Genomic DNA, 26488 nt, shown 5'->3' on the forward strand with positions numbered 1-26488 from the left:
AATCCTTCCTTCCCTGACTCTGCCCCATGTTCTGGCAGAATGATTAACAGTGTTCCCTTCTGCTCACAAATGTCCTGGCCTGGGCAGTAAAGTATCTCAGTGACAGTCCTGCAACTCCTAAGCTCTACATGTGCATTTGAAATTATTCACCTTCCACATTTCTTTTGAGAAATATGAATATTGAGGGCCATGTGTTATTTGGACTGCACAGCCTGCCCAGAGTTCTCTAGAATCTCTTCAGGAGGTTGACCATTCTGAAGCCTGGCAGTTCTGGAGAACCCTTTCCTGCCCCTAGCTGGAATTATGTGACTGACCTATTGACTGCTGCTCCTCAGGCTATTACCTTGTTCTTTTCTTACAACTGTTGTAATAGAATATTCTCAGGATTTTAAGAACTCAGATTTTGGGATCTATCACTCTTGGCTTTGAGTTCTGCCCAGTAGTTTCCAGGGTATATCACTTGAGGAGTCTTGCTATCCGGAGACCTGAGTTTTCTTATCCAAATGGAGATAATGATACAGGTTGAGTCAACCTTATCTGGAAATTTGAAATCCTAAATTCTCTGAAATACGAACCTTTCTGAGATTCAAAGGGACACTCAAAAATTTTTGTATTTTGTATTAGGGATGCTCAACTGGTAAAGTCTTTGCTCAGATTTCAAAATCTAAAAATCTCTGAAATCTGAAACGCTCCTGGACTGAAGCATTTTGGATAAGGGGTACTCAGCCTGTTGTACTGGTCACAGACATTTTGAAGACTAATGATGAGTGTAGTGGTCCAACCTTGGTGCCTGACATATGAAAAGTCTGTAGGATTATTGAAATAAATTTTGCTCCTTTGCACAGAAAGAGGCATTTGGGTCACTAAGAATTGCTGTCACAAAAAAGCAACATTTTAAATCTTTTAAGAATGTTTTCAGTGTCTGGGACCAGCCATTCAAACTACTAATTTTTGATATGTTTATAGATCCCGATAAGCTTTTCCTCGTCGGCCTTCCCCTGTATGGGAAAGAAGACAATGATACGCTGGTTCGCTGTCCTGTGACGGACCCAGAAGTGACCAGTTATTCCCTCATGGAATGTGAAGGGAAACCTCTCCCCAAGGACCTGACATTTGTCCCTGACCCCAAGGCTGGCATCACAATCAGGAACGTGAAACGCACCTACCATCGGCTCTGTTTCCGCTGCGCTGCCATCTGGAAGGGCAAGTTGGTGCAGTCAGATAGGTTGATCCTGAAAGTGAGGGCAGGTATGGGCACCGTCTTTCCAATTTTCTAGGCACTTGAGAATCTGTTCACCTGAGGTTGGCTTCTGTCTTTTCACTGTGTACCTTAGCATAGGTAATCAGGACATGGGCCCTTCATTAGGTCCCCTAGCTTCCAATTAATGTCAGCTCTCACTGTGGCAGCCCTAAGCGACTCATTTTTGACATTTTCTAGTTGAGATGGGGAGTCTGCCATAGATTGGCACATAGACCACATTGGGATGGTCATTAAACCTACTGGCTTAGGTCATCCCAAAGCTACATAATTGCATCAAGTGTTCACACCAAGAGAAACCCAGTAGGAAACTTTAATTATGCTGTTTGAAAAGATTAACCTTGCAATGATTCATCCTTTAATTTACTATTGACATGTGAATTGACTTTCTCTTTAGCCGATTAATTTTAATACATTTCCAAACTATTCCAGATCTGAGAAGGAAAGCATTAATTGACTCTGGACCTTGTTATTATTGTGGCATTATGTAGAATATTTCAGAAGCCAGAAGATAATCTAGGTTTTGTATGTGAGATTATCTAATTCAACACCATTTGGCATTCAGCTGTTAAGTCATTTTTATTAATGCTTTTGAGAAAGTACACTCTTTGAAATGAAGGGAAGTTTGATTATTTAAAACCTGTGGTTTTCAGAAGCAAGCAAGGTATTGTTTGTATAATGAATGGAAAAGATGCTGTTTGGTTAAAAGAATAAAATTCCTTGTAAGTCCCATCCCCTGAAATCATCAAGATTGTCTGAGGTAGAGAGCAAAACTGCTGTACAAGGGGGCGGTTGGGGATGGGGGGTAGGGGGATGGAGTGCTTCTGTTTTGAAAAAGCATTTTCTAGAATCTCATATTAGGCATACTATTCTACTCAATAGTAATTAATTTATTTGAAGGATATATGATATAATTGTTGATGTCCTCAAATAGGCAAATAATATAAGTAGGTGAGTACCATACTTTAATTTAAATTATAACAAAGGACACTATGCACATTTGAGGAGGGAAAAAAGGGAAGTTAAAATTTCATGCCAAAATAGAATGACTGATTTGAGGGCCGTATTTCTTTTTATTCCAGCCATCAAAGCTATTCCAGTTGTGTCTGTGTCCAAAACAAACTATCTTCTTAGGGAAGGGGAAGAATTTTCAGTGACATGCACAATTAAAGATGTGTCCACATCCGTGGGCTCAATGTGGTTGAAGGACAACAGTCTGGTGAGTGAATTGTTCCATTCATTCATCTCAACATGTTGTTCTGCATGGGAGTCTTTAAGTTTTTGTTGTTGTTTTTTTAAGAGTGTCCTGGGCGGGACTCCACTGGCATGTGCTGGTTGGAATTGTTGGGGAGTGTGTTCAGATGCTTATCTGCCCTTTATGTACTTCTGCATATACATTTATTATTAGTGACAAGTAACTGTCATGTTGTAAATTTATTGAGCGAGAACGTCAGCATCATATTATTAATGCTGTTTCTTTGAATGACTTCAGTAGGGAAAGTTTTTTTAGAAAAGGAGTGGTCAGCTTCATAAATACCTTGATTTAAAGCTATTGTATTATGCAGGCCAGATTACTTAAAGTAGAAGGGGTTGCTAATGTTTCCCTTCCATACTTACAAAGAGTAAATGGTCTCAAATATGAACCAGAAAGCTCTTTCTTTCCCTACAAAAAGGCCTAATCACGGGAGAGCCAGGTTTCTTTTGGTATGGATCTGATTTCCTCCTTTGAGGCTGATTACCTGAGATTAAGTTGCTAATGGTTTTCTATTTGTTTTAGTTGCTATTAATAAAATGGTTCTCTTTAATCCAAAACGTTTGGACATGGTTAGGTTCTCATTCATTTAACAGATATTGAATGTCAGAAACTGTGTTAGGTATCTTACAAGTTTTAGCCAGGTTTTTGTTTGTTTGTTTGTTTTATTTGTTGCTTTTTTTTGTAGTGCTGGGATTGAACCCAGATCTTCCTGCGTGCTAGGCAAGGTCTTTCTCACTGAGCCACATCTCCAGCCAAGATATTTAAAGCTGTTTCCTTCCCCACCCCCCATCCCTAAACATTCATATTACTAATAAGGCTTTCAGCTGTCTTAATTTCCCTAATATTTTACTTTAAAATCCTCACTGATCAGATTTTCAGTAGCTGTTTCTTTCTTTCTTTCTTTTGAGTAACCTTGGCCATCTAGTTAACTAGCTATCACAGTGGTTTCTCTTCATTACACATGTCTGCATTAGATTAAAAAGAAATACTACATTTGATTCCTCTCTCTTCCCCCTCCTCCTCATGCCTTATTTTCAACATTGGCAATTTCATGCCTGTTTAAAGAATTCTTTGCCAAAAACATAACCATGGTAATTAGCATAGTGCAGACTTTCTGATGGTATTCATGTAGACCTGTGATAGATATCTTACTCAATGAAGCCTGCCATTGACCTGGACAATGGATTGTATTAGAGACTTATTCTTTCAAGCCAGTGGCTCAGAGAGAAACAAGTTTTAGTTTTCATATCACATAATGTAATAAAAGCAATAGCTTATGTATGGATTTTTGGCTAACTTTACGGAACACAATCCCATATTAATTGGCTTTCTATAATCCTTGATGTCAGATGAGAGAACAATTTAGACTGTGTGTATGTGCATTTGAGCCTCTATAACTTGAAAATTAGCCTTTTTGAGATGAGAAATTAAATTGCCTCAGGCGGTTTTGTTCAGAACCATTTTTCCCAGGAGTCCTGCATGCCATTCCCAATTAATCCACTGGCGTTGGTAGATAAGCCTTCAGTGTTGGGAGCTCCTTGGGGAAATCCCAGGGTGTACCTCCAAGGGTTAAAGAAAACCAAATCACATGCAAACAATATGTAATGTGTGACTTGCAGATGGGGCTTCTGGCTGTCTGCCAAGGTTCACCCGTGAATCTTTGATTGATATCCTCTGGCTTAATTTGGAATGCTGTTAGCACTATCAAATTATTCCAAAAATCTATAATATTTGATCCTGACCTTTTAGAATTAAGTTTACCTCACAGTGAAATTTAGGATAAAATGACTTTTTAAAGTTGCTGAGATTATTTGTTTGAGCATAAGAGAGTCTTGGAGTTCCTTCAACATTTGTTCAGCTTGGTAACCTTCCAAACTCTAGCATTTTTACTTGCTTTCAATTCTGAGCTTGACTGTATCCTAAATTATGATCTCCGGGTTGAATGTGGATATTGCAAGTTATCCCATCCGGCAGTGACCCATCCAGGATTGCTGCTTGGCTTCCTCCTGTGGACTCTGAAGCCCTTGAAAGAAATAGATGGAAGATTTTTTTCAATCTAGAACTTAGTATGTTCAGTCTAGAACTATCTGTGTTACTCTGCTTTTGGAGAAGAGAAATCTGAAGAACAATGGCTTGAGAAAGGCATTTGTAAGCTTGGCTTCACTTGGCTGTGATCTGATTGAGTGGAATGGCCAAAATTCTGCCAATGATTAGGATAAATTCTTAGAAGGGGTGATTTCAGATCTACATAGCATTCTAAACTGGAAAGGCCTTTAAAGATAAATTTGTTTCTTCACACCCTTTTGGAACAACTGCTAGGCCTAGGATTAGTGGTGTCTTTGACTTGCCCAGGAGCTCACACTTAGTTAATAGCAAAGCACGTTTCTCTCCTTTCTGTTCACCTTAGAAACAGTCAATTTTTATGTGTCCTAAATATTAATGTAAAACAAATTTCCAAATTGGGCTGGAGGTGTGGTCCTGCCTAGCATGTGGAAGGCTCTGGGTTTAATATTCAGCATTGAAAATAAAATTCAAAAATATAATTTAAAAAAAGAAAGAATCGTAACCCCATGTTTGTAGATTTCAGTATTGTGTAATAAAAATGTATTATGAGCCTCATATAATTCCAAATTTTCTAGTAGGTATATTACAGAAAGAAAAAAAAAGTTAAAATTCATTTTAATCAAAATGTCTTTCTTATTTGACCCAGTGTATCCAAAATGTTATCGTTTCATCCTATAATTAACATAAGGGTTATTAATAAGATATTTTGCATTTTTTATTATACTCGGTTTTCAAAATCTGGGATATGTGTTACACACACACACACACACACACAGAGCATAACTCAGTTTTGACTACCACATTACAAGTGTGCAGTGGTTACAAGTGGCTAGTCTTTAAAATGTAATATAGCCCATATTTTCTTATTACTTTTGTCTCTTCCTGCATGCATATGTATTGTCATATGGCTACAGTTTTAAAGTACATCCAAATTGTGATTTTTCAAGTAATATAAACATGTATTTTTAAAAAATTTTTTAAAAATATTTGTTTTTATAAATACACAAAGTTAATCTAACAAATACCTCATACCCCCTTCTCAGACTTAATAAATGTCACATTTTCTTTGTTATAATTCTTTTCACATTTTCCAAAGTTTTTTTTTTAAGTTTTATTTTTTTTTAAGGTGGACACAATATTTTTATTTTACATTTATGTGGTGCTGAGGATTGAACCCAGCGCCTCGTGCATGCTAGGCGAAGCACCTACCACTGAGCCACAACCCCAGCCCACAAAGTTTCAATTAAAGACCTCTTTGTGCATTCTAGTAGATCCTCATTTTTTACATAGTCATAATTTTTATTGTTATCCATACCTGATAGGTCATTTAGGTTCTATTGAGTTTTAACTTGCAGTCAGCATCTTGGAGCTTTTGGCATCTGTTGTTATTTCCTTGAAATAAATTTGCTAGAGTTTTCCAAGGAGGACTGCCAGGCTATTTTCTGGAAGATTGTTCTGACTTACAGCACTGTCCAGTGTTCTATTAGGGTTGCCACAGTCGGCCAAGGAATCACCTTTGATTTCATTCCATGTCAATATCAACTCTTGTTTCTTTTTTTTCTTTCTTTCTTTTTTTAAATATATTTTTTAGTTGTAAATGTATCTTTCATTTTATTTATTTATATGTGGTGCTGAGGATTGAACCCAGGGCCTCACACATGCCAGGCAAGTGCTTTACCACTGAGCCACAACTCCAGCCCCGGTTGTTTGTATTTTCATTGTGATAGGAATGTGTGTGCACTTTACAGAAAATTTGGAAGATTAATAGTGGACACATTTTTTTTTTTGTACCAGGGATTGAACCCAAGTGTGCTTAACTACAAGCAACACCCCCATCCCTTTTTAATATTTTATCTAGATACAGGGTGTGTCTGAGTTGCTTAGGGTCTCACTAAGGTGCTGAAGCTGGCTTTGAACTCTCGATTTTCCTGCCTCAGCCTCTGAGCTGCTGGGATTACAGGTGCTCACTACCGCGCCTGGCAATCGTTGACTCTTTTTAATCTTTTCAAGGAGTTGCTCTAGTTTATACTATGGTTTTTTCATGCTATTTTAAATGCATGCAATCTCTCCTTGACTGTAGACAAATAAGAGTGAGATGATAAGACCACGAGGGTAGATTCACAGCCCTTTCTCTTCAGTTTCTGCTTAAATGCTCCAGTGTGGTGTTCGTGTCTTGTGTTTCTCAGAACTCTTTCTTGTACAAGAACTGTGGGATGGGGACTGGGGATGTGGCTCAAGCGATAGCGTGCTCGCCTAGCATGCATGAGGCACTGGGTTTGATTCTCAGCACCACATAAAAATAAAGATTGTGTCCACCTAAAACTAAAAAATAACAAAACAAAACAATACTGTGGGATGAGTTTTCAAGTTAGTTGTCCACATTTTGATCCTATTTTTTTTGGCAGATAATAAATGTTAATAAACTAGAACATTACTAATGCGAATGTGTTTTCTTTCAATCATTGGAATATAGCACAGGAAATGCTAACATGACATAAGTGTGCTGACTCATTATAAAATATCAGTATTCTGTAATATTTCTTATATGGTAACTTTTAAAATATAATACTGCAGGGAATTTGAAATGAATTTTCATGTTTCTTTCCAATCATTAATAATGACTATCTTTCAATATAACCCTGTAAGATGTGAAGAGTTCCAATGACAGTCTTGTCATGATGCTTTATTATTCCTACTTAAGTAGTGTATAATGAATGCTAATATGGAGAAGTTAATTGCTGCTATTTTTAATTTAGGAAGATCCTGAATATAAATTATATGGTAATCTTTGATTTTTTTCCCCCCTTCTGAAACCAGCAGACTAAAGCACAGGTAAAACGTAATAGCTGGCATCAGGGTGACTTCAATTATGAACGTCAGGAAACGTTGACTATCAGCTCAGCAAGAGTTAATGATTCTGGAGTGTTCATGTGTTATGCCAATAATACTTTTGGATCCGCAAATGTCACAACAACCTTGAAAGTTGTAGGTAAATATCTCTATGGGAATGTATAAATTACTGGCAATAGTGAAAGAAGAAATTACTAGATAGTTTCCTTTTTATGTAAATGGAATTCTAAGAACAGATTCTTAGAATTTTATTATCACTGAATGAATGAATGAATGAATAATCTCCCTGTAGCCTCTTACAACTACAACACAAATGAATTCCACCAGTTTCACAGAAGAAAAGTCTGCCTCTGAAGTTTGAACCTGTCATTCCCTGTACCACCCACTCTCCCTTCACCGGCAAAGTACACGTTGAGCTTTTTCTAAAATTCTGTCTTTGCTGAATGACTTGAGTTTGGAAACGGTTGTAGTTTTATTTTTATTGGGAAGGACATTTCTCTAGTCTTTCAGTAGCGTTTCTCTGCCCATCGTTGTGATCATTTGTGGTGCATCCAGAGTTGGGCACCTCCTGTCTGGTGCGCCCCGTCACCTCCCCCTGTCAGCAACCTTGAAGATGATGGATGGCATAAGCCTTCAGGAAGGAGGCCCACTGGGGTGTGGGGCACTGGTTCTAGAGAATCACCTAGAAGAGGGTCATCTGCCCTGACCCCATCTTATCTGGTATGCACAGTTGGTTCAGCTTTATCTTCCCTGCTCTAGAAATCCCACTCAGCTTGTTTTCCAAACATCTCTTTACGGAGAGCAAAGCATAGTAAGTTACTTGAAGTTGCTTGATGTTTTGGGGGCGTAACTCAGTGGTAGAGCACTTGCCCAGCATCCTGAAGGCCTTGAGTTCTATCCTAGTGCACACCCCTCCCCCCTCACCAGAGTTGATTTACTGAGAACAATAATAATTATCTTAATGTAATCATATTCTTAGTGCTTGGCTTTAATTAAATACTTGTGGGGTGGTGGAATTCATCATCATGAGCAATATTGAAATGATGTAATATTTGTTTACATATCTCTCCCCCTCCCAAAATTTCTTCAGTAATTTATGATGCAGTGACTAATTTCTGATTCACCCCATGGTGATCTCACCAAAATTTTGGGGTTTCCGCCCATGTTCTAATGGACAGTATCTCACCAGAATGAATACAGAGAAGTTACGTCTTGCAATTATAGAGTTAGCACACAGAAAGTATACCAGTTTGTCCCTAAATGTGATTGTGAACCATTTATTAATTTGAATAGAAAGCTGTGCTTTTAAAATATTAAACTCCATAAGCACTAATTTGCTAAGTTGATTAGGGAGCATGTTGATATATCAGCTTCAGCTCGAGAAAGCAATTAGTAAGGATGTTTTGAGCATATTGTTGTATGTAATCGGATTTTAAAAATCCATTCATCAATTTCCAAGAATTATAAATGTGTGACTGGAAAGACTTGTGGCTATGAAATCTGACTCTGGTTTTGTATTGTTTCGGGAGGGGGTCAGGATGGAAGGGGAACAGGAAAAGACAGAGAAAAGTAAATTTTTAGCAATTGGGAATAGGATTCGGATCCAACATGGAATGGTAGAGAGAAGGTGGCTTTGGGACCATCCTGATTTTCCCAAATTGTATAGAGTTAAATTATACATGATGTTACAGGGATACATATAATGTAGATATGATATAGATACATATAAAATAGATATAGATAATAAAAAAGTTACTATTATGAAGCATATCAACATACCCATAATCCCACCTAGTGATGGTTTTTTATTTTCATTTTGTGGCTAGAGAAACTTGAATCTGACCTGATTTTCAGTTGAGGGCTGTACTACTTAACTTTCTAATGCACCCTACTTCAGTTCCACCTACATTTTCTCTTCTAAGAAACACAGCCACTAACTCCCACACTGGTAAGGAGAAGCAGAAGTAGGTTTCATGGAAGTATCAGATGTAGAATTTATACTTGATTAAAAATATTCAAGTATCACCAACTTCTTAATGCATAAGTACTTGAAAACGATTATACTTGATGTTATAACAATTCAGATAGAGTTCTTTGATTCTTTTTGTTACAGCAACCAAGGTAAAGTTTTAATAATTTTTATATTTTGTGGATTTGAAGCTGTTTCACTGTATTGAGCAAACTGGACTATAGAAAGCTCAAGAAGACTAAGTATTTTCTGTACGGTCATTGTGAAAGAAATAATTTCAGTGCAAATATTGTCTGAAATATCTGAATATTTTGCATTGTGTACGGTTTTTGAATGTATGACCTTGAGAACCTGAAATTTTAATGTAGCATGCATATGATGAATATTTTAGTCCCTTAAAATTAACCTTAATTGGCTTACAGAATGGCAAGGTATCATTTATGATTCAATAATGAAATGGGGTCAGGGTTTCCATCATTCTCCAGTTTTTATTTGGATAATTTTTCATTCTCACCTGAAAGATCCTTTTTAAATTGGTAAAATGGACAAAGAAGATTTTGACTGTGTTTTTTTTTTTTTTATTCTGAAATTGTAGGAAATTAAAGAGCAGTAAAAATGACAATGCCAACCTCGTGGATCTCAATATATTTACCCAGATAGCACCAAAATTAATGAGTAATTTTAAATTGTATAATTAAATAAATAGAAGAATAAAATTAGATCTCTATCATCCTATTAACTTGATAGAACTACTTATAAGATTTTGTTAAACTGATAATATTTTTGTACATAAAAATTCTAATAATACATACAATTTTATTTATATTCTCACAAAGTAAGAGTGGGTATGGTGTAGTAAAAAGAGGTAGACCTGACTTCTCTCAGACGTGTGTTCAAACCCAGTCTCTGCTGCAGAGCTCTTAAGCCAAATGTAAATCATCTATTTCATCTAATAATTAGAGGTCATCATCAACTTTGTCTATAAATTAGAGGTTACCAAATCTATATATTTTTTTCATCTATAGAGATTATAGCTCTTTCATTATTATATTTAAACATCATGATTGTTAAGTAAAATGTATGCTAAAGTGCTTAAGGTAGCCCTTGGCCTATAGTAAATAGTCCATAAATAGTGGCTATAAAAATAATATGGACAATTATTTTATTGCTCTTTTTCAAGATCTATTTTTTTCTTATATAACCATTTCTAGGGCTGCGTTATTTAACCAGTTGTCTATTTTTGTCATCTCAAAATTACTATGACTAGTATCAACAGCCCTGCTTTTGTGTCTGTCTGTCTCCCTCACTCTAGGAAGAATTCTCAAGTGGAAATTACAGTAGTAAGATTTAAAAATAGATAATTTAAAAAAATCTATATTGCTAAATGCTTTCTAAAAGAACTGTGCCAGTTTAAAGTGTGTGAGTCAGTGTGCTACTTTTGCCACACTTGCAAGATTCTTGAATTTATTCTAAATTAGTTTTGCTATTTTTAATAAGGGAAACCTGGTAGGGTATTTTAATTACTACTTTGGCCAAGCGTTTTTCCTTTTGTATTTTAATGTCGTCTTTTCCCTGTTACCTCAATTAACTTTACTACACAGACATTTAAAAAATGTTTATGTGTTCCAATTTCTTTTGTAGAATGTTTTTGTTCTGTTGTTTCCCAAAAGTCTAGAACCTGCCACATCCTCTTAAGTCTGAGAGGAATCAGTACCGTGGTTTAATTAAAAAGATGCTTTGATTCTGCATTAAAATGGTCTTTGATTTATCAGTGATATATGAGGACACCTAAGTTTATTTTTCTTCAAATACAAAATACAAAATGGCATTCCTTCATCATCTTTCGTAGACATTAGGGCTATTTTTTTCTTCACTCATGACATTTTTTAATCATATGTATAAATTTATAGGGTCTGGGCCTGGGCTAAGTATTTAGCCCCAAGACCTACTAACCTAATAAGCACTGGGACTAGTGGAATGAGAAGCCTTTTGAGATGGCGACAAGTCTTTTAAAGAACTGTTGTTTTGGCAAGTCAGGATTCCCTGTGTGCGTTTCTTCTCACCTTGAGACAACAGTTTCACAGAAGTAAAGCAAAATGAATCAGGGCTAGTTAAACTTGTCTTGCTTGTTGCTAGTTGATTAACTAGCAACAAGCAAGTCCTCTTTTTAATTCTAAGATGACTTGTGTGTGTGTGTGTGTGTGTGTGTGTGTTTTCTTGGACGGTGGTAGATAATGATTTCTGTCTCCTTCTGTCACGATTAGATAAAGGATTTATTAATATCTTCTCCATGATGAATTCTACGATATTTGTAAATGATGGAGAAAATGTAGATTTGATTGTTGAATACGAGGCGTTCCCCAAACCGGAACACCAGCAGTGGATGTACATGAACAGCACCACCGCTAACAAGTGGGACGATTACCCCAAGTCTGAGAATGACAGCAATATCAGGTAAGAAAGGGACCTGGGCTGGGGGGGGTCACGCACGTACCCTACTTCCACTGGCCTTCCCAGGTCCTATTTCTGTGACCTGTCAATGTACAAAAAGACACTGAACCAAGGGTTGGAGGGATGAGGAAGGGTTTAGGGCAGTCCAAGGCTGCCTCTCCAGGCCCCATCTGGCATTCCATTGTGCCTGCGCCTCTCTGCCTTGGTCTTCTCCTTTGTAAAAGGGGCGAGGTGTCTCTGAGTGTAGCTGTCTTCTGCGCGTAGCCCAAAATAGTGACCAGAATAGATTCAGGACACAATAAATAGTTTTCTTCAGAGGAAGAAGAAAGTTAATGCCTTTACTCATTGCTTAAAACTCTAAGGAAACTAAGAATCATTAAGTAGCTTTGGGTCAGGTAGTGAGCTCAAGGGTTTTTATATCAGACCTCTTAGTTGATCTTGATCTTTAAAACATTATAATAAAATAGTAGCAACAGAAATGCCTTATGCATGCTGTATATGCATAAGGCCAGGAGAGTAGCCAGGGACGGAAAGAGAGGGCACAGGCTCGAGGTTGCCTGGGTGCTCAGATGGCCTTTCCAAAGCTTTGTTACCATACAGCAGGACTTGTCCCAAGTCAAGTGTACAGTTCATTAATGTGGATTTTGTTAATACTGAATTAAATGAGTCCTATTTTTCCCCAAACAGGCATCTGTTTCCTGGTAGACATGAAAAAGACATGGACAGAGGTGGAGGTGGTGTCCACTGTGGACTGATTTATTGTCCTTTCCTTGTAGATATGTAAGTGAACTTCACCTGACCAGGTTAAAAGGGACTGAAGGAGGCACGTACACATTTCTCGTGTCCAACCCTGATGTGGACGCTTCCATGACATTTAACGTTTACGTGAACAGTAAGTCCAAGGAGGGGCTCCTTATCTTTTTATTTTTTATTGCATGTTGTGGCTCGTGTTTGTAACAGCTGCAGAACTGAGCTCATTGTGTACCATGTAAATAATGTTTCATGATAATTTTGACCTTAACAAAGACCTCGTGGTTTGGTGGTTAGGAGAGAAAACCAATTCCCTGTCCTACTTTTCACTGACCACATGACCTTGTTCAAGTGGCACAAATTCTGGGGGCTATCTTTGAAGTAAACAGGAGCCATACAAGTTGAAAATAGCAAGTTGAGGGAAAAACGTGTTATTATTGATTGTTGAAACAGGAGCCAGATGTTGAATGGGAGCTGGGTTGTGGTGTCAGGTGGGAAAGAGAGGCCATCAAGCCCTGACATGATTTCTTTGTTACAGTGCTTTCTCTTTCCAGGCTCTGATGCAATTTGTGTTTAGATTGTCCTCCCTTAAGACCAGTGCAGTATTGATCCAGCTCAAGGGTTCTTCCTGAGTAATGTGTGGGTCTTGTGGGAGCATGTAGCAAGCAGGTGGTCTAGGAAGGAGGGTGGCTGTGTTCCTGGGAACCTCAATACTGCCCTGCTGTGGCCCTGCCCACCTCCTACCTGCCACATCTTAAAGAAATAATCTGCACAGGGGTTGAGGCTGAGGAGGGCCCAGATGGAGTGTCTGCCAAGTGTAGGGCTTCTTCCTGACTCTACACCTGGTCTAACTTGCAATTCCAGGGAAGGGTGGACAGGTGCCTACCACACCATTCCCACTAGAGTATCCCAGTAAAAGGACTGTCAGAATTGGCCCTTCTGGGGTTTGGAGGATTGGGAGACTATAGGGAAACATTCCCCACAGACAATTTAGCAACTGAACCCAGTGCTTTGTGTGTGTTAGGCTGCAGGAGGGGTTGTGGAAACAAAGGCTTCCAGCCCATTCCTTGCCCTGAAGGAGTTTACCTGCTGTTTTGCATAATTAACTCTTTGTGCTGCTGCCCCTCAGCCAGGGGGATGGGGTGGGTAGTCTGATCCATTAAAAAAATGAAGGAACAAAACAGCTAGTGAGTGATGCTCAGGACAGATTTTTGATTACTAATCTATAGAGATTTTCTTACTATGTCAGCATTTCCAAAATTGCGTTTCCTAAATTACATGTTAATATGAGTTTAGATAAAAAAGGTCACATGCATGTAATTAAAAGCATTTTTTTTTTTAAATTACTGGCCTCTCCAGAATCCTTAATGTGCTGATGTGCATCCCGCCTTCCCTGGAGGATGCTCTGGGGGTGGAGTGTATTATCCCAAACTTGTTTGACCACAGAACTCGCCCTTTTCAAGGGAAACATGTTAATTATTATTTCTGTTCCTCAAAGCAGTTTTGATTACGTGGTATCTCATTGGCCCTCAATTCAAATGTTTCTAGATTAATTCAGATGTTAATCAAAGGAGCTTAGTATATTACACAGGGGCAAGATTATCTGTTTCTGAAAAATCTTAATATTCAACTAACCTAAGAGGTAACTATAGGCAAATCAATATCCTTGCAAGCTGATATGCAACCATATCTAAGGCAAAATGACTCCCTGTTCCACCCCCAACCCTCAGATTCCCAATTCACCGTGGATCAATACTTCTTCCAAAATACAGCCAAAACCAGTTGCTTGAAAAGTGAAAAACAACAGAGATATACAAAATACAAGCATGAGCTGTTTCATTCATTATATTCCACTGATTTAAAAAAAAAATGGCTTTGCCAAGTCACTCCTTCTAAATGCTCTGAGCTTTCCTGTCTTTCTGTGGACCAGTGACGGCGTATCAGCGTATGGTGGGTGTGGAGTGCCTCATTGCACTCAACATTGAGAAGCTCAGCAGTTGGGAAGTCTATAAAAATCAAGTGTTTTGTGTTTTCTCTTTTCCCCCAGTACCAGGGCCAGAGGGACATTTAGATGGGTCCCTTTCTGTGGTCTTCACTCTTCCATCTGCTACAGAGCAATCTTTGTCTTGAGATACTGACTCCAGAAGGACATTTCTCACCTTTTTTCTGGGGGGCAGAATTGCTACCACTTCACTTATAATGCTAACTTGCCATCCGACTAGATCAGATTCTAACTCTTTCGATGATGAACTTGCACCTCTTTGAAATTAGATCAAGTGTGCCCTCAGCCTTCCAGGGGATCTCGTTCTAGGGCCTGGGTGTCCAATCCCCTGCTGTATCACACCGGGGATACAGATAGGACAATGTAGGCTCTGCCCTCTGTGGTTAAGTTCTTCAGGAAGTCTCTTCATTCATGAGTCAGTTTGTTACAAACACTGATTGAAGGCACTCATTTTCACTTGGTAACACATTGGACTTCCAAATGTGAACTCCCTCTGGTGGGGCCAGCATTTCTTAAACGTTCTTTTCATTTATAATTGGTTGATTTTTTTGTGGATTTTTTTATTGAAAAAAGAATCATAGTTTATAGTATTATGGGATAAGCCTTTTTATTTTGAAATTTGAAATCAAAAGCTAAATTTGTTTTAAAGTTTGGAACTTGGAACAGATGTGTTCATTCGGGCATCATCTTACCTGAGGCAATTACATAGGTAGGTCTACTGTGTGGCTTATTCTGTAAATATGCTTAGCCACCAGGGTGAAAGGAATCACATTCTGCAAAAATTAGAATTATAAAAACCAAGGTAATAAATGCACAGGGTTACTGCAGAAATTCAGGCTGTTTAGTGACACTGATTCATAATTGCTTAATAGATTCACTGGTGAAAAATGCAAGTAGAAACCCTTGATTTGGAATGAATAAATGTTTGCTGGTGGAAAAAAAAAAAAAACATTTGTTTTGAAATTTTCATCTGTAGATTTCAATATATGGAGTGTATGTGGGGTTGGGAGGTGGGACTTTAATCCCTGTGTAGGAGACTTTTAAATTATTGAGCTCAAACAATTTGTGTTAAGAGAACAATTTAATATCTAACATGTTAAGCTTGAGAATGTTTTAGTAGTGTTTTTAATTTCTCTAACCAAGCCATGATATATATATAGCCTGTTAAACTGGCTCAGTGCCACTCAAGGTAGTTTTTATGGTCTGAAGCTAGGATGTATTTGCCTTCTTTGAATAGAACTTCCAATGGAAAATAAACTGATTGGAGTTTTCATTACAAAACAAAGCAAGCTGGGTATGATCATATATGCCTGTAATCCCAGGGACTGAGCAGGTTGGAGCAGGAGGATCAGAAGTTCAAAGCCATCCTAAGCAATTTAGCAAGACCTTATCTCAAAGAGTAAGAAGGACTGGGGATGTAGCTCAGTGGTAAAGCACCCCTGGGCTCAGTGCCCAGTACAAAAAAACAAAGTAAGATAAAATTCAGTTATTTTTTTGCATTGAATTTGCATTACTGTGATTACTCTTGGAATCCCTTATCCAAGATGAATATAGAAACCAAATTCCTAGTTACAAAAGTTTGATATCTTTTGGTGAAAGCGGTGCTTTGTTTCCCTTGCAAATAAAAATTAGGAGGAATGTGGAATTCTAAAAACTTTACATCTTTACCTAAAAGTACATAATAGGGCTTTACTTTTTCTCAAATTCCTGTAGATGTTAGAAAAAATTGCATCATCAAGATTTTATAGTTAACCTGTGCTACTTACTTAGAAATCCACAGTTTCTTTGGTTATAAGAAATATCATACCGTAAGATTCTTTTTTTTTTTTTTAAGAGAGAGAGAGAGAAAGAATTTTAATATTTATTTTTAGTTTTCGGCGGACACAACATCTTTGTTTGTATGTGGTGCTGAGGATTGAACCCGGGCCGCACGCATGCCAGGCGAGCGCACTACCACTTGAGCCACATCCCCAGCCCCGTAAGATTCTTTAATCAGATCCTGGGCAAATAAAAGGCCAGGTTTGTATTTCAACCTTAATTTATATTATAAAGTCAATTTAATTGGGCTTTTTTTTTTTTTTCCCTACACTACATCAGATTTCTTGGATAAATAACAAGCTTTATTGTGGGCTCAAGTGGTAGAAAGTGAAGTAAATGTTTTGTAAGTTTATTTTGGCTTCTTATTTCAAATACTCATATGTGTCCTGAAGTAGTATGTCTAATTATAGAAAAAAGTTGATTATAAATCCATTATTTTTTAAACCTCTGGAGTGATTTTTTTTTTTAAAGATCCTGTAACTTTAAATTAAAACTTCAAAACATCATCAGTATTTCCAAATTGGTATTTTGAACTTAAAATATGTGGCATTTAAATGGTATGTAGGGGTCACAAAGAGATCTCTCTCCAATCTTAAAGGAGCACCCTTTAGTGACAAACCTCAGCCAGTTGAGGAACACTGCTGCAGTCTCGGATGGTGATGACCAGAGGCTGACATTGAGAACCAAAGGGTCTGCTTTCATCCCGGGGCCTACAAGAGCACCTTTTACATTCAGCCAGACTGGAAGCCCAGATGACCCACTGGCCTGCATCAAATTACTCTCAGAAACCACTGATGTCATTCCATTTATGGAATGGTATTAAAGGGGGATTGAGGTGTAATTTAAGGACATGCTAAATAATGTATTATTTCTAAATCACTGTTGCCTTATAATTAACATCCTGCCTGGTGTTAGGCGATTATTTATAGATCCTACAATATACCAAAATCAGCCAAAGCAATCAGTCAGTCACCCGGAATGAAGTCTCTTGATGAGAAAGTTCCCCTTGGACCACATTGACAGAGTGTGTGCATTTTTGGTCATGAGTGAATCCGGTTGCAGATGGCTGGACCAATTCTAGGTAGAGGCCACCGCAGCGCAGTGGCCTGCAAGTAAAGCACATGGCCAGAGTGCCATTTGCCAAAAGAGAAGGTGGGCCTGTCAAGCCGGCCGTGTAGATTCCTGGGACTGCCTGCCAGCCTTCAGCCATCTGGGTCACCCACCTGGCTGGAATCTCAGGGACCGCTTCCCATGCTGAAATGTTAATGGCCAGCTTGCCTTCAAGGACTGCTCGGTTTGGGGCCTTTGGGCCATTGTGTCCTTCAAGAAGATCCTCATAAAACAGCAAAGTTACTAGAACTTGGCTTCTTTCTGAAGTTGGATATCTTTTCCTACCTTGTAACCCTCTTATTTGGGGGGGGGGGGGGAGCTGGAGGTAAAACCCAAGTCCCTCTACCACTGAGCTATACCCTGATCCTTCTAGTTCCACTTTTAAAAATTGATAGCTCTTCCAAACCCATGGATATTCAAACCATACTTGTGTTAGAGTCTAAAATTTTTAAATGTAAACACATTCTCTCTGGGTTTTTTAAAATCTCTCAAGGGAGATTTTACCTTTTAGTGTTTACCCCCATTAGGTAGATTCTATTGGAATCCTATATTAAATTATTGGAATTCTTAACCATTAAATAAAGCTGATGCTAGTAGAACTCCTCTCTGACTTACTTTCTGGGGCTACCACAGGAACCATAGGATAGCTTGGTTTATGTGAACATTGGTATATGTTCTTAAATTAAAACAATATTTTCACATTAGAAAAGTGTTAATGAAGGATATGTATTGAAGCGAACATTAAAAAAGGCAAGTTTTAAGCTTACTTCTAAGTTTATTTACTTTTTATTATTTACTAATATCCCTTATTACTCTTTCAGTGCATTTAATTTAATTTTTTTTAATGAGGTCACACTGCTTCACAACCTGATTTTTTGGTGTTGAGCCACAGATATGTTGTGAATATCTTTCCATGACATAAAATGCCCTTCCACAGCATCCTTTTAGTGTCGTGGTGTGAGGATCTTCTGTGGTTCATATAGTGTGTGTCTGATGCCATTTGGAAACATCATGGAATGAGGCGGGATTCTGAAATGATGTGACTGACTTCCAAAAGAAAACCTGTCAGACAGTTGTTTAAAGTTGATAATTATCTCGTTTAATCTTGAAGGAGTGACCTTGCTAAGTGCCAGGAAGTTAGCGAGGTCACCATCTGTCATTTTCTTTCACGCTCTTGTGTCTTCCACATATGTGTGAAAGCTGCACAGTTAGGACAGTTTTAATTTAAACAATAATCCTCAGATCTTCTTAGTGTGGTGGCAGATCTACAGAGGAATAGTTGCTTGTCTTTTCACAGCGATCTTTTTATAGGTAATGTGTGTTTATTTGAGATGTCTCAACAGCGTTTGATTTTCTCTTCTTGAAATTTTGTTCTCAAATTGGTTGGGATTTATGAACATTGTTTCTGATGTGACAGACTCTAATATCTTCTTATAAAAAGAATCTATGGATAAAAGAATGGTTTTAGACACTCAAATTGGGGAAGAAAAAGGCCTGGCAACCTACTTTTAATGGAGGATTTGATTTTCTTCTAATGTGAAAAAAAAATCAACATTGGTAGCTACAAACTAAACAAATTTCCCCACTCAAGTGTTGGTGTAATTTTTTTCCTTCATAAGAAAATTGGTCTTCGGTGTGTTGCTGATTGGGAGGGATCTGGATTTTTTTTTTTTTTTTTTTAAATCTTGGCAGGGAGGTACGGGGTTTGAATTCAGGGGTACTTGACCACTGAGCCACATCCCCAGCCCTATTTTTTATTTTATTTAGAGTCAGGGTCTCACTGAGTTGCTTAGCCCCTTGCTTTTGCTGAGGCTGGCTTTGAACTCGTGATCCTACTGCCACAGCCTTCTGAGCCTCTGGGATTACAGGCGTGCACCACGGTACCTGGTGGGATCTGTTTTTAAAAAGCTAACCTCTTAGAGAAGAAAGTAGCCCCCCTGGATTCTCAGGCCCTTTGCTGTTCAGTTTGTGGCTTTTTTTTTTTTTTTTTTTTTTTAGCGTATATGATAGAAAGGTGGGGAAACAGGTTTAGGTTTGTTACTACATAAAATTTGCCGAGGTTGTCCCTGGACTTTGCTAACAACAGCATGAAGAGTCTCTTTCATATGGTGGAACTTCCACCCTGTAGAAATTTCCTTTTCAGTGGAACCAGGTGTGTTTTTACATCAAATTAGCCTCCTTCATTTGTAAATGTGCGCAGGGTCACCTGTAATTTAGTGGAAATTTAAATTAATCCAAGAATAGATACATAATTTTTCCATGGGCATTGTGTCAATACCCTTCTCCTCCACTTCTGAATTATAGGGCAAAATGAGTTAGCTACTTTTACAGAGTACAAAAATAGCATTCATCCCATGCCCGCCTGCTCTCCTTGGCAGCACAGGGGCCGGGTGGGGTGGGGGTGGGGCGCTATGTTGTGGTGTATGCTCTGGTCCCCTCCCATGTCTGGGTCACACAGCAGCAGGATACCGTGATTCTAGCTGCGGAAGGGCTTTCTCCAGTAGTCATCATTTTCTAACTACATCTTGAGATGGGGCCATCTTTTTGATGGCTGTTTAGAACAGGGATTGGCAAACAAATCCCGCAGGCCAGATTCAGCCTGCTGCCTGGTGTTGGATGACCGACAGACAAATTTGGGGGGTTGGTTGCTGGGGACTGAACTCAGGGGCACTCAGCCCACTAAGCCACGTCCCCAGCCCTATTTTGTATTTATTTAGAGACAGGGTCTCACTGAGTTGCTTAGTGCCTCACTTTTGCTGAGGCTGGCTTTGAACTTGCGATCCTCCTGCCTCAGCCTCCCTAGCCATTGGGATTACAGGCATACGCCACCATGTCCGGCAATTTTTTTTTTTAAATGGGGAAAAAAATCAGAAACTTTCATGAGACCTGAATAAAATTCATATTTCAGGGTCCATAGAAAAGTTTCACTGGACATAACCCTGCCTGTTTGTTCAGGCAGTGTCTATGGCAACTCTTGTATTCCAGCCACAGGGCTGAGTTGATGTAGGAGACACCAGACCTGAACGCTCATCTCACCCTTTACGGTGGAAGTTTGTTGACTCCTATTTGAGATGACTGCTTCATTTCTTTTCTTCTTCTTCCTCTTTTTTTTTTTTTTGAGGGGGAGGGGTACCAGAGATTGAACCCAGGGGCACTTAACCATTGAGCCATATCCCCAGCTCATTTAAAATTTTTATGACACAGGGTCTTGCTAAATTGCGTAGCCCTCGCTAATTTGCCGAGACTGACTTTGAGCTTGCAGTCCTCCAAGAGTCGCTCTCTCAAAAATAGCTGGGTACAGGAGACCATAGTTGAATTTTTGTTTTGTTTGTTATTGAAGTACTCACGTACCAATTTCTGGGTATTCTTAAAAATGTGTGAAATGCAATCTATTCTGGAGATTTTCTAAAAAGTTTAATATTTCCTTTAGTATGTAAAAAAGTTAGCTTGAGTTATTTTTGTCCTCCTAGTTTAGCTGATTTAAATTCCTCTATTATAACAGTGTTGTGGCAGGAATGTAGGTTTCACCCAGACCAAAACTAGGGTAGTGACAGATTTCTGAAAAGCACTGCCTCGTTGCCATTAAACACCAGCAGCCCTAGAATTGTAGAAGCAGAAATTCATCTTTTGGATCACTCTTCATTTAGTCTTTTTATTATTTGGAGACTTGAGCCTGTGTTCTTTGTCCTGCTGATGACATAGCGTGAGCAAATGTGCATGTACAGTAGGAGATGGGTAAGGTGGAACTGGACAAGAGAAGAGCTGTACTCAAAGTGCTTCTCCACACAGAGATGAATGAAAGAAGGCCCTCCCCCTCCACTTCCCAGGGTGCATATCCACACCCAGCCTGCAACTGCCAGCTCTTGGTATCTGTGCTATGTTCTTAAAATTCATTTCCTTCTTGCCTTCCACATGGACCTGATGGTAGGAAAAGGGAATATTTTTCAAGATTACAAAATCCGTGGAGTAAACCAGTGAATGTTTAGGATTTTTAATTGCACGAGCAATGAATTCTTCATAGTTGACTTCCTACAAGCTGATCGCTGTTGTTGAAGATACCAGAGTGACCCAAGTCTACCATGCTCTGGAAAGGAGAAAGACTATTTTTTTAAATCTCCACTGGAAATACATAACTTATGCACCTCTTAGGCTTATCTAAACCTCCAACTTGGGAGGAATTAGGGAATGTGTCATTTGGTACACTGCTTATTGCAGAATAGCTAAGAAACCACAGCTCGGATTTACCTGGAAAATTGCAGAGTTATGTATCTTTAACAGCAAAATGTATATTTAATGCCTTACACGGTGCATTGAGGCACTTACAAATGCAGATGAGCCCAGATTTTCATTTTTAAGGAATCAAATTTCACCCTTGCTCATTCTTTATGAATTAGACATTTTCCTAATGCAACTTACCATTTGTAGCCCATACTGGACTAGTTTGTAATTAAGCCTTTTCAGAATGAGATGTCACACCACCAGCACTCAGGACAGGGCTGGGGCTAGGGTGAGGTGAGAGGTGTAAAATTGAAGGAGCCACTCAATGGCAGTTGCCAACTTAAGAGACTTTTGGGATCTATGCCTTCTCAATTCCTCACCTGGGTTGCTCCTCTTGCCTCACCCTATACCTGGCCCTGGTCAAGGTTTCTTGAAGATGCTTTTAAAAAGCCCATTGCTGGATCAGAGTCCTCGCTTACTGAAGCTCTGGAGGTGGGCCCAAGAATCTGCATTTAACCTCTCTTAGTAAATCTAATGCACATTGAAGATTTAGCACAGTCTGAGGCCCAACAGGACAAAGGCTGCTCATCTAGCCTCAGGTCATGATCCACCTGGGATAAGAGCTTTAAAAAACCACCTAATTAACCAGCATCAGGAGCAAGTAGGCCAGCCAGACTGCACAATTGCCTGCCATGGCCGTTGTATAACTGCTACCAGGTGTCATGCTAGGAGGCTTGGATCTTAGAGCACTTGTCACCAAGGCTCAATGTAATTGATTATGTAATTTTGAGCTGTTCCAATTTTTTAATTAAAAAATGTTTTATAGGTTCATTTTTGGCTACATGTTCATTATAGAATAAAATTAGAAAATAAGTCAAAAGAACTATCCATGTTCTGCTACCCAGAGATGATCATTGTCAACATCTTAAGGTATTTTTTCAGCCTTATAAAGCTTCTTTTTTTCCCCTATTGTGTTAATATTTAATTCCACTAAAAGTCCTTCATACGGCATAGTGGGCATTGGGTGGGACGATAGACAAAATGAATGGAGGTGGAAATAGATTTGTATTATGAACTTGATTCCCATTTGAGTCCTATCCATTATCTCTGCCATCAATGTGTGACCTACACATCATTAATCTCAGTATTTAAAAAAAAAAAATCACATGGCTAGGCATATATGAGGATTTCTTATAGCAGTCTGTTGAAAGAATAGTAGAAATAACTTCCTGACCCAGAAAAGTCACCATTTGGCTCTTCTTCCAGGTCCCTTCTTGTGACTAATTGAATGCCTTTGGAATCTTAAAAGACTTGTTCCTTTGGGTGGGATCCAGTGATTGCCCTTACTGTGTGTCTGTGAGGTCAGACCCTGGGCCAGGAGTCAGAGGTGTAAAGAATAAGATGTGGTTTCTGCTCCTGAGAATATGGGAAGCTGATGGAGGAGGAGGACTGAGATTTTGTGCAAGTGTCAGATGCAGGAACAGGGAGAGAGACCATCCGACTTGGTTTTGGAGAGTTGGAGGTTGCTTCAAAAAGGAGGTGACACTTAAATCGAGTCCAGAGAGAGACCCCACCGTATGGTGCCTCCAGTCTTCAGCAAAGTAGCATTCTCCTAAGAGTCCACTGTTTTTTTTTGTGTTATGTCCTACTTTTCAGCCTGATCACACAGTTGCCCATGATAATTAAATGAAACTTGCCAGATGGATGCTTTTGCAAGATGATGGCTCGTCTTCTTGCTCTATTTGTGAAAGCTGGCACTGGATCCAAGCTCTCAAGGATGCTCCTACCTTGAGATTGCTTTGGAGAGTAGTTCTTTTGTGTGAAATTTGCCAAATGGCCTGCCCATCAGCAGGGCCAGGCTGAGTGACAGGTGGGTGTGTCATGCATGTGGACACTCCAATCTTTGCCAACTCATTTTGCCTCCAAGGAGGTGAGCTACTGAGAGGTTGTTCTACGAAGATGTCTTTTATCAGTATTACCTTCTTTTGGAGAGATAGGCTTCCTAGGCTTCTGATCCGTCAGTCTCCTCACCATTTATTGCTCTTATAAGTTGCAATATAATTAATATTGAATTCCCAATACACCCAGTTAAAACACATGCACATTATCTCACTGTCTTAAAGAAGCAATTTTCAGATCATTGAAGGGAGTATTAAGCGTGGCAGACACAGTTAACTTAATCTGTAGAAAACTTGATTAGCCAAGGAGGGGAGGTACTTTGATTAGAAAAGGATGAATCAGTAATAATGATTAATAATAAATGCATTGTTTCTTTTCTGTGAGTCATTCTTTGTGCACACAGTCTCATCTGTCTTGTCTCAATATCCCTATGAAGTGGGTACCACTATTATTCCCGTGTTACACATGAGGAAACAGAAATTAGGAGGGACATTCAGAAACTTAAAGGGGCAGAGCCCCATTAATGGTAATAGTGGGAGCTGGCGCTCAGATTGCCCACCACACACTTGGCCTTCATAGTTCTGTGTTCAGGTGTGGCCTATTCATTGCTATCCCTTTAAGGGTATGGGTGGGCACTGACCATGTCCTCAAGATGAACAGTTTAGGGGCTTGTTCTCAAAGCATTAGGCGCCTTCAAGCTTATTGCCTTTAGAACAAATGAACATAAGTTCATCTTCCTTTCACTTCAGAAATGATTTCAAGAATTTTAAATTGTTGAATATCCATTGATTATTGTAGTTACATAGAAGTGTCAAATTAGAGCCTTCCCGCTGATACAATTTATGTTTTTGCTGATTATATCCAGACTCTAGGTACGTGTACGAATAAAATTCTTGGGCTGGCTTTCTCTTCTAATTTTTCTGTCTGTATTTTACATTCGAAATAAAGATTTGGAGTTAAAAGCACATTTTGTCTTTTTTATGTTTTTGCTTCCCCATAAATAGGATGATTCAGCTCTTCATCAGCACCACCCTTCTCGCCCCCTAAAAAGAGAATAGGGCCATCCTGTATCTGTTAACAGCTCATAGTGTCATCTATTCCAGTTGCCATCATAACCTGAAATCCTATGGCAGATACCGTCATTGAATCCTACTGTCAGGAATCCTTTAAGCAGGATTTGTACATTTAGAGCAGTTGGGACTCGGGAGCCCTGCCCAGAAGCCCATCTTTCAGATTGTCCCTGGCTGGAAGCAGAAACCTGCCTGGTGGTCAAGCGAACTCTTTTTGCAGAGACCGTCACATCTCCAGGGCGGGTGGGGATGGTCCTCATGGGGTGTGGGCAGCAGTAATTGTGAAAGTCATGGCTGGACTCTCCTGTCCACTTCTCTGTATCTCCCACTCACTGGTTTAGATTCTCCCTTTGAATTTGTTCCCCCGAGCTCCCCACAACCCCCTCACACCCTCAAAGGGTTGAAGGATTGGGAGGAGTGGGGCAATTCTTGCTGGGGTTTTTCAGCCGTCTGACATATGGCCACTTCTCTTTTCCTACAGCAAAACCAGAAATCCTGACTTATGACAGGCTCACAAATGGCATGCTCCAGTGTGTGGCAGCAGGATTCCCAGAGCCCACAATAGATTGGTATTTTTGTACAGGAACGGAGCAGAGGTGAGATGATTATTTTTGGCACTACTTAAAATGCAGAAGGGAAGGACTACCATCTAGTTGAATATCAAATGTGGGTTCAGATTTTTTTTTTTTTTTTAAGAAAAAATGCTTTGTTTTTATTATTTTTTTTCCTATCCATGTGGCTGTTTAGAGGGGATAATGGCTGTATTTTTCCTGTAGACATTAATTTTGTTGGCTGAAAAATGATTACTGAATGACTTCTCTATTTTGGTGGTTATCTTTTTGGATTTATCATGCAATTTCTAGCCTGCAGGTAGATAAAGCAATTTTCCAGGACAGAGTAATTAGATTTCCATTCTATACACAGGAGGTAATGTGTGTGGGAAATGTGGCTGTAGTTATCATGAAAAAATTACCTCAGAAGTTAATTGCCAAGTTACCAAAAAGTAATGATCGCGCAATTACAACATACATATGGCATTTGTAAGCGACGGGTTTTTATAAAGGTTTTCTCCTTGATTAGGTGCCCAGCCCCTGAACAGGGAACATCTGGCAATATTCTGTTTCTCCCTCGAAGTCCACGCTTAAGCCTTAAATTGTCCCTTCACATTACCTGAAGACGAAAATGGGGTCAACATTGCTTTTTTATCCTTCAAATGCTATTTTATGCTCTGGCTTTAAAAGCCCGGTTTAACATCACAGCTGAATAGTTAGGATGCAAGTGGAAATTTTATTTTTCCCAAAATAGACCTCTTTATGATAACATGTCAGAGGAGGTTTCGTAGGCTGATCATTTAGGGATGAGCTTTAGTGAAATGTTTTCTTTTGGGTAGTAATAAGAGGGGTGCAAGAGCCCTGGACAGCATGCCCACAGTGGAAACGGCTCTGGTTGTTGCAGTCTTCAATTCAGCAAATATTTGCAGAGGGACAACTGTGACAGGTGGTGCTGGTCTAGTGCACAGAACTTACTGGGTCCCTTCGTTTATGAGTCCATACGGTAGGGGGTGGAGAGAGAGAGTCGACAAGATAACACCTAACACAGGTAGGTGTTCAGAGAGGAACGGGAAATGGAGTCAGGGTAGTTCAGCCAAGGTGTGGCCATGAACAGGCTCCCTCCCAGTGTGGTGGAGCAGCACCAGAGGTGGGCGGTACCTGCCCACCCAGAACCCTGGCCTCAGGTCCTTGCTTCTGCAGTTCTGAGGGCTTCTCTGTCCTTG

The 26488-nt window shown here is 39.2% G+C and overlaps 1 protein-coding gene across 8 annotated transcripts in view; it reads left to right on the top strand.

Moving 5' to 3' along the window:
• The window catches only part of Kit (KIT proto-oncogene, receptor tyrosine kinase), a 161745-nt gene that overhangs the window by 119833 nt on the left and 15424 nt on the right, over positions 1-26488 (top strand). For 4 of the 8 annotated variants that reach the window (XM_058585369.1, XM_058585417.1, XM_046463309.2 and 1 more), the window contains 6 exons: positions 967-1248; positions 2341-2477; positions 7395-7566; positions 11661-11850; positions 12624-12739; positions 25196-25310. In XM_058585369.1, coding sequence (XP_058441352.1) covers positions 967-1248; positions 2341-2477; positions 7395-7566; positions 11661-11850; positions 12624-12739; positions 25196-25310 — 1012 coding nt within the window. The remainder of the gene's footprint in view (positions 1-966; positions 1249-2340; positions 2478-7394; positions 7567-11660; positions 11851-12623; positions 12740-25195; positions 25311-26488) is intronic. The other 4 variants (XM_058585403.1, XM_058585441.1, XM_046463375.2 and 1 more) reach the window with 1 other exon arrangement.

The sequence above is a fragment of the Marmota monax genome, unplaced genomic scaffold, assembly GCF_021218885.2.
Source record: "Marmota monax isolate L192 unplaced genomic scaffold, Marmota_monax_Labrador192_F-V1.1 WCK01_AAM20220418_F8-fsc00025, whole genome shotgun sequence".
Lineage (NCBI taxonomy): Eukaryota > Metazoa > Chordata > Mammalia > Rodentia > Sciuridae > Marmota > Marmota monax.